This window comes from Oratosquilla oratoria, chromosome 42, assembly GCF_046742065.1.
Source record: "Oratosquilla oratoria isolate Oo_2021 chromosome 42, ASM4674206v1, whole genome shotgun sequence".
Lineage (NCBI taxonomy): Eukaryota > Metazoa > Arthropoda > Malacostraca > Stomatopoda > Squillidae > Oratosquilla > Oratosquilla oratoria.
Genome location: NC_134818.1, coordinates 35219790 through 35233989, shown reverse-complemented (window position 1 = coordinate 35233989; position 14200 = coordinate 35219790). Strand labels below are relative to the sequence as shown.

The window sequence follows — 14200 nt, the reverse complement described above, 5'->3', positions numbered from 1 at the left end:
TGTTTTCATCACTTCAGAATCCATTCTAATTGTAAGTTCCTGGGCTACAGAATTATCTGTCTATGAAGTCTTAGTATTTTTACTGAAGTCCTTTTTCAAGCCGGAGTCATCAACTGGGGGTTTTACTTTTGCTGAGTCAATAGCATCAACATTAGGATTGGCAATATTAGGAGAGGGATCGGGGGGTTTAGGAGGAGGATCAGGTAGTGGTGGAGGTTTAGAATATTCAGTTTGGACAGCCGCCATGATCGTGTATATTTATGAGGCCACACCATATATTAAGAAAAATAAATGCATGGATGAAGATACTGCAGTTGCCTGATGCCTCAAGCAATAAAAGAAAAGTCTCTGCAGAGTCGGGAAGTTCCAGAAACGACTATTTACACATGCAGGGCCTCGGAGGAGAGTTAGAGACTTTGTCAACCCGGGGTTGTCCTCTTTTGTTTTGTCCCATTTAGGATGGGTCCGGCGTAGTCACTCTGCATGTGTACAGGATAGGGAGAAAGGAAGTCGGCACCCTAGTACCTACCTCACAAACATGCATTCCCCAATCAGTGGGCTTTCGGCCCTCGCAGGAAGTAGTGACCTCGCGGTATACATCCCCACTTGACTGGGTTCAGACATGTAGCTTGGGAGGCACCAAGATACCAGAACCTTCCTTAACAAATATTAGAGAAAGATGGTGAAAAAGGAGAGTAGGGTAGCAAATATGAAGTGTAGGGACAGGGGAATTCACAAAAAAAAAGGGTGAGGGACCCCCTATCTATTCACTAAAAAAAAAAAAAAAAAAAAAAAAAAACACTTTTGGCTCAGTTTTCGTCTGCACCTGACTGGCACAGCTCAGCCCGTCCTTGCTACACGGAAGCCCCCCCCACTACATCAAAGTACTGGGCCTCGGGGGGGGCATGAGATAGAGTGGGTGGAGCTTAAGTCTTAGAGAAAGAAGATCTCAGTTGCCCATTGTATTTCATAGAGTGGTTTATTTATTCATTCCATTTTATTTTTATGTGACCCACGTCTTTTTCCTTCTGTTATCTGTGGTGTTTTTTATGCATTGTGGGATAATGCCACAAGGTCCAGGGTTGACAAAGGACCAATTTGCAGTGATATCATCACTCTGTGTGGCAGGAAAATGCAATAAAGTTATCCCAATCCAGACAGGGATAGCAATTCACAGTGTCCAGATAGGGACAAAGAAATATGAGGATGTAGGAAGTGATGACCTGCCACTCCAAGTCAAGAGGACTAGGCTTGGCTAGGAAGACTTCTAAGAGGACTCTTTAAGGTGTTTCAGGGATAGGTGGAAGCTGAACCTAAAATCACAAAGGAGTTAAAAGAAAAAATCTGCAACTCCTGCAACAGGTGTCCGTTAGGACTATCCAATGCTGCCTCTGGGACAACCTTGGATATGAATATTGGGCACCACAACGTAAACTCATTCTATTAAAGACACAAGTAAAAATGTGTGCAATTTTGTAAGAAATATATGAAATGGGATAGTGAAAAGTGGAAGAAGATACTGTGAAGTGATGAGACTACATTTAACATTACTTGGAACCAAGGAGGAAAGGTAAAGTCACAACCTGGTATGGACCCATACCACACCAAGTACACATGGGACAGCCAAGTACCCTGATAGTATCATGGTATACTGTGAATAAAGAACACTACTTGGAACTGTTGTATGACCATCTAGAGGATTGCTTTGATGTATGCAAGAAGTGTTTATGCAATATGGTGCACCTGCACACACAGCAAAATTAATCAAGGATTGGTTTGAGCTTGTGGGAGTGGACTACATGAAAGACTGGGCTGGTAATAATCCAGATTTAAACCCCATTGAAAATATTTGGGGACTTATCAAGTGATGGCTATGAGGACATAATACCACAACTGTGCCAAAGCTCATAAAGGAGATTCAGGCCATCTGGGGCAAATTGGAACCCCAAATACTCCAAAGACTTTCTGAATCCATTCCTTGATGCTTGGCAAGCTGTCTGGAAAGGAGAGAACTCCCCACAAAGTATTAAAGGCTGGTAAGTGCTGCATTGCTTCTGATCCTGGGCAATGGGCAAGATGCAGGGATAACCCATCACCCAGGAGCCAAGAAAAAAAGAGAGGTAGGGAGGGGTGGTGAATGGAAGTGGGGTAAGTGGGGATGAAATGGGTGGGAGTGGATTTATGCCTCTGACTTTGGCTACCTCCCTTGTAAGGGTGAAAAAGCCCTTGGTATACGTATGTGCCCTCAAATATCTTTGTTAATTATTTTTTTGACCATTGCAGAAGAAAAAGGCATCATGCCAATATCTTTGGTGCCAACTGTATATATATATATATATAAATTATACAGTGAGACCTCATATATTAAACTTGGAACTGTTGCGTTCCATGACCACGTTCATAAACCAAAATGTCAACTAACCAAAACAATTATGGGAAACACCCCAAAGCACTACTGACAGTGGAATTGTGTACAGGTGTATGGGTATGTTCATAACATGAAGTACCACTCATTAACAAAATTTTTTCACAAAACTTGTTCGTTATCGACGTTCAACTGTATATATATATATATAAACACAAAAAATCCTCCCTTATAAGGTCATATTCAAGTCAATGAATACACCTACCATTCAACCACTTGTTGTCCCTTCCATCTTAGCTCTTTGTGTATGAAGGGTCTCTATGCTCATACCCAATGTTCTAGTTGGCTGAATCCAACAAGACACAGCACCTCCACACCAGGCCTGACAGCTGAAGTTGATTTACCCTCCCCATTCCATAACATGGCAACTCCTCCCCTCATTCACATGAGGATGATATATATATACATGTGGACAATTTTTTATGTAATACTAGTAACTTTTTCTTCAACTATTAAATGCAGGACCAATGACACATACTTGCATGTGGTGGTCCTACAAAATGGGCAGCAAAGCTGCCCCTTTTCAAAACCCAACAACCCCTCCTTGCCCTCACAAGGATGTGCAGCCATGAGAGGCTGGCATTTGGTCTCTGTACTGGGCTCAAGATCACTATCAAACTGTATTTCTCACATTTTTTCACACATGGAGAGCTGATAACCAAAAACTGCTCTCCTCTACCTACCACTTTGAGCCAATGATATATAAAGTCCCATACTTATATAACACAGACAACAGTCCAAAATTTCTTTCCAGAGAGGTCTGTGGGAGGTTCCATGGACTGCCGCCAGCCACCATGGGGCTATGGGTTTTCCACTTAGTGGAACTCAGGCAATAGTTGATTATTTATTAAATGAGAACTGCAAGCATACCTTTTATTTCATTATTGATAATCAAATGACCAGCATCTTCAAGTGAACATTCCAGCATTAGTAGACTATGCACATATTAGCTGAAGTACTGACTATACCAGTTACAGTTCATCCATTTCTTCACAAATTACAATATGAGAAAAAAATTGATACCTCAAGTTCAAAGATGGGAAAGGAAAAAAAAAATAATAATAAAAAAATAAATCAACTTTATTATACCTTAAAATTAAAATAATGTAACAACCTTGATACAAAGTTACATCTGGTAAGATATTGTTTTGTATTATTGTGTAGTTCCTGGGTCAGTTTCACAAATTTCATTTTACACCCAGCATTGATCAATCAGGACAGAATGTTTCCATTATGCCATTTCAATCTATTTCATCTGCAACTGTTTCAATAAACTAACACAAATATGAATTCAAAACTACAAATGGACCCTTAGTTGTTGAATTTTAACTTAGTAAGGTCTGCTTCTCTTTGATTTATGTTTACCAGTTATCTTAAGGTCATTGATCACTTTCGGTAATTCTTTCATGTTTGTTGACCAGACTGAGATAATCCCTTCTTCACCAGCAGTTAAAAACATTTCTGTGGCTTTATGGTAGAGACATGCCCGTACCACCTGCCACTTTGCACTTTTCACCAAAGCACCATGCGGATGCAGGGTTCCTTTCTCTTTATTGAATCTTAAAGTTCGTAAACACCAATTTGGTTCACTCTCCAACCCTGAACCAACAAGGATAAGACTGTGATCTTTTAGCCCCTCATCAACCACATCCACTAAATAGCACTCTTCTTTATAATTCCTCTTCATTGCTGATGTTATGGTCTCTCGTTTCAAGTTGAACATAGGAGCAACTTCTTCTATATCCCAATACTGGAGAGAATTGATGTCTGTAAGAGCAGTTATATTTCTTACAACTCCTCCAGTTTGTGTCCATCTCAACTTGTCCACTGCTACATCAGCACTGAGACAATATGTAAGGGCATCATCTTCACAAGGCTTGGAAATGTCAAAAATGTTGATAAGGCCATCTGTTGAAGCTGAGGCCAGGGTGTCAGGCTTTTTGGGATTGAACTTGACTTGGATGATATCATCTGAATGACTCTCCCAGTAACCACCAAGTAACTTGTCTCCTCGCAAATCCCAGAACATCAGAAAGGAATCCTCACCCATCAGCTCGCTACCTGCACACACAACTCGTTCATTTGAAGAAAGGTCTACGCAGAGAAAAGGTTTCTTTTCACCACCTTCTTCTGAATGGGAATATTCCTTGACAAACCTGTCAGCTCGTAAATCAAAGAGCTTGACAAACCCATCACCACTACTTGAACAGATCAAATTGCCATTTTCGGGGCTAAAAATAAGACCTGTCAAATTTTTACTGTGAGCTTCAATGGTGCTATCTACCTCTAAGTTTCCTCTTTCCAAGATCTTAATTGATCCATCTGACAAAGCCACAGCCACCTTGCTCCACTGTGGGTCATTAGCAAGATGTTGGCAGTAGGCATGGCTCTTGGTAATACTCACATCCTTTTCACTATAATACAATTGAGGAAATAATTTGTCAATTTCATCTGAAGAGCAAGCATCACTATCAACAAACTTATGGAACTGGATATCTTCTATGTAATCAGGAACTGCCTGCAACTTGATCTCTTTAACTATTTTTCCTTCTTTCTTTGATTCATCTGCCATTTCACCTGAAGAGATAAATTTATTCACACTATAAGAAGTTATACATGACATATTTAGGGGTTGAAATGCAAGAGAAAATGGACAACTTATCTGTATTTACATTTTTTTGCAGCAGAATTATGTAATTAATAAGTGAATAAATTCATAAATAAAATATTTACATTTTCTAACTCCATGAAAAACAAATCAGTTACTCATTAAACCATAAATAATTTCTTAATCTTCCCTTTAAAATACATAGTTCCAAAAATTTAATTTGGAGGAGGAGAAAACAAAAAAAATCTTCAAGGAAATTCCCTTACAAGGGTAGAGGATGGCAACAAGCTGAAAGCAAGTCTTACAGTAGAAAGGCTGGAGGTAGTGGGTAGTTTTAAGTATTTGGGGTTGCATGTGGCAGGACATGGAGGAGTGGGGGTTGAGGTAAATTGTAGATTAAGAGAAGCAAGTAAATGTCTTTGGGGATTAAAAAGTGTCATGAGAAATGCATCTGGGAATGGATGCAAAGAAAAGATTATATGAAGGAGTGATTCTGTCAATGAAACTGTATGGGACAGAGACTTCAGGTTTGGGAGAGGCAGAAAGGAGAATTGCGTGTTCAGGTTTGGGAGAGGCAGAAAGGAGAATCGTTTGTGATGTAGTGTCTGAGAAATGTGATAGGGATTACAAGGTTGGATAGAGTGAAAAATGAGGAGGTAAAGAGGAGAGCAGGTGTGGAAAAGTTGATGGCAGACAGGGCTGATGAAAGAGTATTAGGATGGTTTGGACACTTGGAAAGAATGAGTGAAGAAAGATTAGCAAAAGAGGTGTGAAAAGCAGAGGTGGATGGAGTGAATTTGAGGGGGCGACCAATGGATGGATAGGATGAAAATGGCTTTGAGCAAGAAATTGAACAAGGGAGAAGCCAGGGGATAAAGGTGAATGGAGAATGGCTGTATATGGATGTTACTTCAACACAACCCAAAGGGATTTCTCCTCTATTTTCTGCATGAGGGGATGTAGAGGGGGATTGTTAAGAGAAGCAATCTTGCTGTGGTTGTATAGTCTTGCTTCATTGCTTCTAACCTGGACAGTAGGCAGGAGACAGATGACAATTCATCCACGAGGAGCTAAGGTGAAGGGAAACAAGGGTATTGGAAGGGAGTGGAATGGGTGGGAGGGTGCATGCCTTTGACTTAGCTACCTCCCTTATAAGAGGGGAAAAGTACTTGGTATAAAGATATAGATTTGGTTGGGCTAGATTAGACTATGGTTTTAAGCTAAGCTAGAGATAACTTTAAGAGGCAATCTATAGTATATGAAGTAATTGCGCCAATCAATAGAGATGAAAATCTCATTATGGGGTTAATACATAATTTACAATGAAAAAAATATTGCTAGACCTTTTTCATTTCTCTTTATTGGACTATTTTTATTTGCAGATAAAACTTGAAGGGACAACTTTTGGTAGAAGGAGCAACTTGCAAATATTCATAAATTCACAAATCTTGTAAAGGTGTATTGATGAAGTTTATTATATAATCTGAGACCATTATTTACAAAGATGAAATATTTTGCAAAGGTATAAATATGATGAATTTCATAAAAATGATAACATTAATTCACAATAACTTTTTTCTAATCTTTATGTCCTGCACATTTTGTGAATCTGTACAACCATATTCATATGATATCCAGCACTAATAATGAATTCATAATAGGGTGCACAGATAGCAAATCCATTAGACATGTACATGTTACCAAAGATGAGAAAATCTGACCTCTGACATAAGTGATATGTCTGTTGGCAGAACCACCATTGCAGATGGGATTTTTCTGCCGCCATTTTTGCGAAGAAAATGAGAGTGATGAGTGAGGAGAATGGAGGAGAAATAAGGAAGGATGAGGTGAAGGCAGTTGTAAAGATGATGAAAGCAGGTAAGGCACTTGGTCTGGATGGATGCCATGCAGAATGTCTGAAAAAGGGAGGTTCAGTGATGGTGGACTGGTTGGTGAGGTTATTTAATGTTTGCTGGAGAGAGGGTTGAGTACCGGAGGACTGGAGAAGTGCCTGTATAGTTCCTCTTTACAAGGGAAAAGGGGACAAGTGTGAATGTAGTAGTTTCAGAGGGATTAGCCTGTTAAGTGTAGTAGGGAAGGCTTATGGGAGGATCTTAATTGAGAGGATTAGGAGAGGAACAGAAGGAGTAATTGGTGAGGAACAGTGTGGATTTAGGACAGGTAGAGGTTGTGTAGATCAGATCTTTGTGGTAAGACAGATATGTGAGAAAGCTATAGGAAAGGGGAAGGATGTTTTTTTGGCTTTTATGGCTCTGGAAAAGGCTTATGATAGGGTAGACAGAAAGGCACTGTGGGAGGTTATGCAGATTTATGGGATAGGAGAAAAGCTTTTGGGAGCTGTCAAGAGTTTTTATGAGAGTAGTAGAGCTTGTGTCAGGATTAGAAATGGAGAGAGTGAGTGGTTTGAAGTAAAGGTGGGACTTCGTCAAGGATGCGTTATGTCGCCCTGGCTGTTCAACTTATGCATGGATGGGGTGGTGCGAGAGGTGAATGCTAGGGTAGTGGGTCAGGGATTGGAGATGGTTAAAGAAAATGGAGAAAAGTGGGAGGTGAGCCAGCTGTTGTTTGCGGACGACACTGCGCTTGTGGTAGGGTCAGAGGAGGGATTGAGGAAGCTGGTGGCAGAGTTTGGGAGAGTATGTGATAGAAGAAAGCTAAAGATAAATGTGGGTAAAAGTAAGGTGATGAGATGTACAAGGGGTGAAAGTGGCAGTAGACTGGAAGTGAACATTAAGGGAGAGCGACTGGAGGAAGTGGATAGTTTTAGATACTTGGGTGCAAGTGTAGCAGGAAAAGGTGGAGTGAAGGTGGAGGTAGAATGTAGATTGAGAGAAGCGAGTAAATGCCTTGGTGGATTAAAGAGTGTAATGAGGAATAGACATTTGGGAATGCATGCGAAGAGGAGACTGTATGAAGGAGTGATTGTGCCAACAGCACTGTATGGGGCAGAAACGTGGAACATAAGAGAAGGAGAAGGAGTTTGAATGTGTTTGAGATGAGGTGTCTGAGAAGTATGGTGGGGGTTACTAGGCTGGATAGAGTGAGAAATGAGGAGGTGGGGAGGAGAACAGGGGTGAAAAAGGATTTGGGAGATAGGGTTGATGAAAGAATATTAGGATGGTTTGGACACATGGAAAGAATGAGTGAAGAAAGACTAGTAAAAGAGGTATGGAAGGCAGATGTGGAGGGAGTGAACATGAGGGGACGTCCTAGGATGAGGTGGATGGATGGGGTGAAGGGGGCTTTGGGGAAGAGGGGAATGTCTGTTGAGGAAGGAAGGGAGAGGACGGAAGACAGAGGTGAGTGGAGAATGGTTGTATATGGATGATGATGTGATTGCATGAGGAGGAATGGGGTGGGGTAGTATGTGTGAGTAAATTTTGACGCAGCCCAAAGGGATTTCTCCCCGTCCTCTCCTTATATGCAAGGGGGGGTCGCCGATTAAATGAAGCGGCCTTGCTGTGGATGTGCTGTGTCTTGCGACACTGCTTCTGACCCAGGGCGGTGGGCAGGGTGCAGGGATGACCCGTCATCCAGGAGGTGCTCAGATGAGAGGGAGGGTGGGAGGGGTGTGGAGTGTATTTAGGGATGAAATGGGTGGGAGTGTTTTTATGCCTTTCCCTTTTTGGCTACTTCCCTTGGAAGGGGGAAAAAGCCTTGGTATATGTATGTACGTATTTTTGCAACCATTTGGATTGGCTTCGCCTTGAGTTTGAACTCTGGTAGCATTCAGTGCAGCCACAGGTGATTCAAAAAGTGTTCCTGTTCTAGAAATTTAGATCGAGTTCTTCAAAAATGGGATTTTCACCGATTTAATTGTAAATTTGGATAGTTGCAGTGGTAATTTAGTTTTCCAAGTGGAAATCTAAAGAGAAGGCACCTATATAAGCAGTTTTTAATGTGATATTCATGTTAGCTTGTTTTTTCCCAGAAATGAGCAACTTCAAGATCATTGTTAATGTTGCAGCTGTGCATTTGCTGCTGGAAAATGTGTTTTGGACTGTCAGGTTTTGCTGCTAGATACTATCTAGCAGCAATCCTTCTATTTTTGAAGAACTGAATCTAAACTTCTAGAACAGGAAGACATTTTGAACCACCTGGGTATACATTGAATGCTGCCAGAGTTCAAATTCAGGAGAACATAGTGGAATGGGTCACTCTAAATTGCGGCGGGAAAATTCTATCCACGATGGTGGTGCCGCCCGCGGACTCATGTGTACAGTCTTAATTGTGGCCATGGCAACATGATCGGTGTTAGTACGAATAGCATAAAAGAAAGGTCCTACATTATTTTTGACATGCTCAGGTGATTTATTGACCCATAAAACCTCTTCATATGCCAAGTTGCATTTAAATTGGACCAGTTTTTTTTATGGATGATTATTTCTATATTGGCGACTTAATTATTGCCATGGAAATGCAAAATTGGTACGATGTAGATGTCCCACATTGTTTTTGATATCCCCAGGTGATTTGTTGACACATAAAACCCATTAATTCCATATCTAATTAAAATTAGACCAGTGGTTTATGTGTGTTTCTTTGCCAAAATCTTTACCTGAGTTACCCGTGCATGTCTACTTAATTCTCACCTTTTAATTTTAGTCATGCCAAAAATTTGGGATTGCTGATAACTTCAAAATGTCATATCTCCCTTACTTTTCAAGCCATTTAAAAAACTGAGTAAATGTCTTGGTGGATTAAAAAGTGTAATGAGAAATAGACATTTGGGACTGAATGCTATGAGGAGATTGTAAGAAGGAGTGATTATGCCGACAGCAATGTATGGAGCAGAAACATGGAACATGCGAGAGGAAGAGAGAGGAATTTGAATGTAATTGAGATGAAGTGTCTGAGAAGTATGATAGGGGTTACTAGGATGGATAGAGTGAGAAATAAGGAGGTGAGGAGGAGAACGGGGGTGGAAAGGGAGTTGGGAGATAGGGTTGATGAAAGAGTATCTGGATGGTTTGGACACATGGGAAGAATGAGTGAAGAAAGACTAGTAACAGAGGTGTGAAAAGCAGATGTGGAAGGAGTGAACATGAGGGGGTGACCTAGGATGAGAGGGATGAAGGAAATGTCTGTTGAGGAAGGATGGGAGAGGACAGAAGACAGGGGTGAATGGAGAATGGTTGTATATGGATGATGTTGTGATGCATGAGATGGAATGGGGGATGAGGGAGTATGTGTGAGAAAAATTTGACGCAACCCGAAGGGATTTCTCCCCGTCTTCTCCTTTTCTGCATGAGGGGATAGAGAAGGTGGGGTCACTGATTTAATGAAGCGGCCTTGCTGTGGATGTGTTGTGTCCTGCAACTTGCTTCTGCCCCAGGGCAGTGGACAAGATGCTGGGATGACCCATCATCCAGGAGGTGCCAAGATAAGAGGGAGGGAAGAAGGTGGAGGGGAGTGGAGTATGACAGGGATGGAATGGGTGGGAGTAGTTTTTATGCCTGTTTTTTGACTACCTCCCTTTAGTATATGTATGTACTGTATAAATTTTAGTGCAGGTACTTGAGGTGTGGAAGAACCCAACTTAACCTAACATATGACAAATCTTCATATGTTCTTGTCTAATGGATTTGTTATGTTTGCCCAATTATGAATTCACTATTAGTGGTGCACATTTTATGAGTATTACCTGTGCAGATTCACAAAATGTGAGGTACATTTACACACAGCTCTTAAATGCAAGGTCCAAATAACTGGACTTTCAAAAAACAAGCATGGTTTTACTTAGGAAAAATTACCCAAGTATAAAACATATTTTTTTTAGTTGAAATCACTTTCAAAAGGACACTACTCAACTATAAACAAATAGTATATACCTATGTCTTATTCGTACAATGAAGGGTGACCAAGTCAAGGCAGAGGTTCTACTCCAGTACCATAAAAACACATTTTTCACTTGTATGCATTTGAAGACCAATTTTTTTCTATGGAATTGTTACATCAGGCTAAATTAGGTTAGGTTATACTAAGTGAGGAGCTATTGGACAACAGAAATTTAATATTGAATACAGCATTTATGTGATTCTGGAATTTTACCAGTAACCCGTGTCCTACACACATAAAATTCATGCAACCACACTTCCCCTCTCATTCCCCAAGGATAATGGATTGCTCTGACATAGCCCCACCCTCGCAACACACTGATTGGGTAAAATCCAGAGCAGAAAAGCAGAACAGAGCTTTCCCCCACTGGTTCATCATATTGCAACCCACCCCCTCCACATTCACTTAAGCCAAACTCACCCTATCTCTTCACCTCATTCTCGGTTTTCCTCTCAAGTTCACTCCACCTGCATACAAATAATAACAACTTAATTATTCCTGGCAAAATACGGAGCATTTCATGTGAAATGTTACAATGTAACAAGGTAATAATAATAATATAGGTACCCCCGAATCCACGCGCGGCACCACCGTCGACCATGTATTGTTTTCATGGCCATATGTTGCGGCCCACTAGCTTTTATTTGGTTCAATTTGAATGCTTCCCGCGCTTAGCGCATGTGAAAGATATTCAAATTATCTTGTTGTTTTGCAAGTGTAAGGCTAATTCTTGAAATAGAAACAAATAATTTTCAACGATTTAAACGGAAATTTGGTTATCAAACTCGGCAACATAGTTTTCCGAGTAAAAATATTAAGGTAAGGAATCTCTAAACATAATTTTAAGTTACATAAACAAGTTTATCAACCTATTTTCTCCCGGACATGAGAAGCTTAATATCGTTTAGCACTTCATAATTGAGCTTAGCGCCCCGGAATGTAGCCATATCACCCATGAATCTGATGCGTCCAGTTCGCGTTCGATTTTGTTTACTTATTACCATTGACGACCAAAATCACACAATGACGGTTTTTGCTCAAATGCATAATTGATATATAAAAAATAGCATATGGTTGCATTATTTGACCTATTTTGTTTAAAATGTGTGAATTCCATGTAGAATTATCGAAGAGAAGTTATGTTTTTATCCTCTACAAAATTATCAACCGGCAACCAACGCTGTCATTGTTTGGGTTTCGTCAGTGTTGGTTGCCGGTTGATAATTTTTCAGAGGATAAAAACGTAACTTCTCTTTGATCATTTTACGTGGAAATCTTCCATTTTAAAGAAAATAGGTAAAATAATGCAACCATGTGCTATTTTTTATATATAAATTATGCATTTGAGCAAAAACCGTCATTGTGTGGTTTTGGTCAACTTCGGTCGGCGTTTAGTGAGACCCACCATTGACAGCTTCATGGTTGCCATGAAAAGGCAAATATGGTATGATGGAGATGTCTCACATTGTTTTTGACATGCTCATGTGATTTGTTGATCCATAAAACCCAAGTATTCCGAATTTTAATAAAATTGGACCAGTGGATTAGAGTTAATGTGTATTTCTTTACCGAAAACTTTACAAATTACCACCCTTAATTCTAACACTTTGTTATGGTAAAGTCTAGCCAAAAATGCGGGCTAAGAAAATAATTAAAAAAATCGTATCTCCCTTATTTTTCAAGCTATTTAAAAAATTTAAAAAGCATTTTGTTTCTAATAAAGTTGTCTTTCATATGCAACAATAATTTAAAGGTTAATTTTTTTCTTAAATTTTGTGGGGGTACCTAAATAATAGTACCAGGTAAGTATATTTGGCATTGAATCAATATACATGGTGCAGATAATGAAAAGAACACATAGTTCGAAATATCAATTACAATTGCCGAGGATAACACAAAAATACATGTAAGCTTATTTCCATTGTGGTCCTCAAATTCCATTGTTGATTGTGATTGTGGTTGCAAGTGCCCAGTGGTACACAAACACATCATCACATGGGTCAGTGAAACACATGGTGAATATTATTATATTTGTCAGAAGACAGTAAAGAACTTGCTAATGATACAATAGAGACGTGTAGCAAAATACAATAAACTCTGTATACCTTGACTTCCAAATTCTAAAGTAAAGACCTTCCACTGCGTCGTGATTTTGGAGTACTATACTGCACGCTACAAGCATGTGCTTCCTCAACTTTGTTTACAACGCATCAAAACAATTGCCGGTACTGAAACTGAAGTCTCAAGAGTTCGTTAGAGTGAAAACGACTTCGTTTATAACTCTTTATTTCTCGAATCTCCAAATGTTATATAACCTTGGAGTTATATGTTGAAAATCTGAATGATGAACTAAGAGAAGTTAAGCCTATACGAATATTAAATACATTCTTGAATTGTCCTTAGTCTGTCGGGAATAAATCCCGACAGAGGCAATTTTTAGAGTAAATATGCTAGTATTACAAATTAACATTGACATCTGTGGTTACGGCCTCAGTTAATTTAGTGAAATGATAGCTGTAGAATTAGGATTAAGATTGAAATACAGCAATTAAGCATATCAGGCTGTATGAAATTTGTATTCTAGAAACTTAGTAAATGAAAGCATGCATAACAAATTATACAATCTTACTTCTTCCATTTAGATAGAGTGGCCTATAATTTTATATATACGCCAAGGAAGACAGGAACTATAATATTTCATATTATATATATATATATATATATATTATATATCATATATATTATATTTTCATATATATGGACAGGAACTATAATATTTTATATATATATATATATTTTATATAATATTTGTCAGAATATAACTAATTGCGTGGAGCGGTGCGAGCGAAGGGAAGGTCTTTCTTAAACGACGCACCAGCTTCAACTGACAGCTATAGGACCTGCCAACCCCACTTTCAACAGCCAGGTGACGTTCACAGGCCCGCTGTGCCAACTCCTTCGAAATTCGGTCGGAAGTGGTTAGACCTTATATTCTTAGATCTTGGATATACCAAGAGCCGAAAAGGTAGAAAGAACACGAGCATTTTTTGACCAAGGTTCTCAAAGATCCTTTATACTTAGAGTTTTGGCTAGTAAATTAGAGCTTAAATTTATAACCAACATGAACATGGCTTTAGATTGCTTTGACAGGTAAGGAAGAGAGAAGATTTATGAAATAGTGAAACTCGACATTGTCTTAGGCAGACATAGGAAGAAAGTCACGATGGCTGTAGTGGAGGAAATGCCCAAACAGATCACCACTCCAGGGTTATTGACAACTGCCAATAAAATAGAGCAATTAGGCATTC

The 14200-nt window shown here is 39.5% G+C and overlaps 1 protein-coding gene across 2 annotated transcripts; it reads right to left on the bottom strand.

Annotated features, from left to right (window-relative positions):
• Nucleotides 1-3489: 3489 nt before the first annotated feature.
• Nucleotides 3490-13138, bottom strand: LOC143021743 (WD repeat-containing protein 89). Of its 2 annotated transcripts, XM_076179438.1 has the most exons (3): nt 12998-13109; nt 11313-11359; nt 3490-5002 (listed from the first exon to the last, which is right to left on the bottom strand). In XM_076179438.1, exon 3 carries the CDS (start codon nt 4995-4997, stop codon nt 3756-3758), a length of 1242 nt encoding a protein of 413 aa, XP_076035553.1. In that variant the 5' UTR covers nt 4998-5002; nt 11313-11359; nt 12998-13109; the 3' UTR covers nt 3490-3755. The 2 variants fall into 2 exon arrangements, with proteins under 2 accessions (XP_076035553.1, XP_076035552.1); XM_076179437.1 differs by lacking the exon at nt 11313-11359 and having other exon boundaries at nt 12998-13138.
• Nucleotides 13139-14200: the final 1062 nt, after the last annotated feature.

Coding starts and splice junctions, on each gene's coding strand:
- LOC143021743 (XM_076179437.1), bottom strand. CDS start 4,997: ATGGCAGATGAATCAAAGAAAGAAGGAAAAATAGTTAAAGAGATCAAG.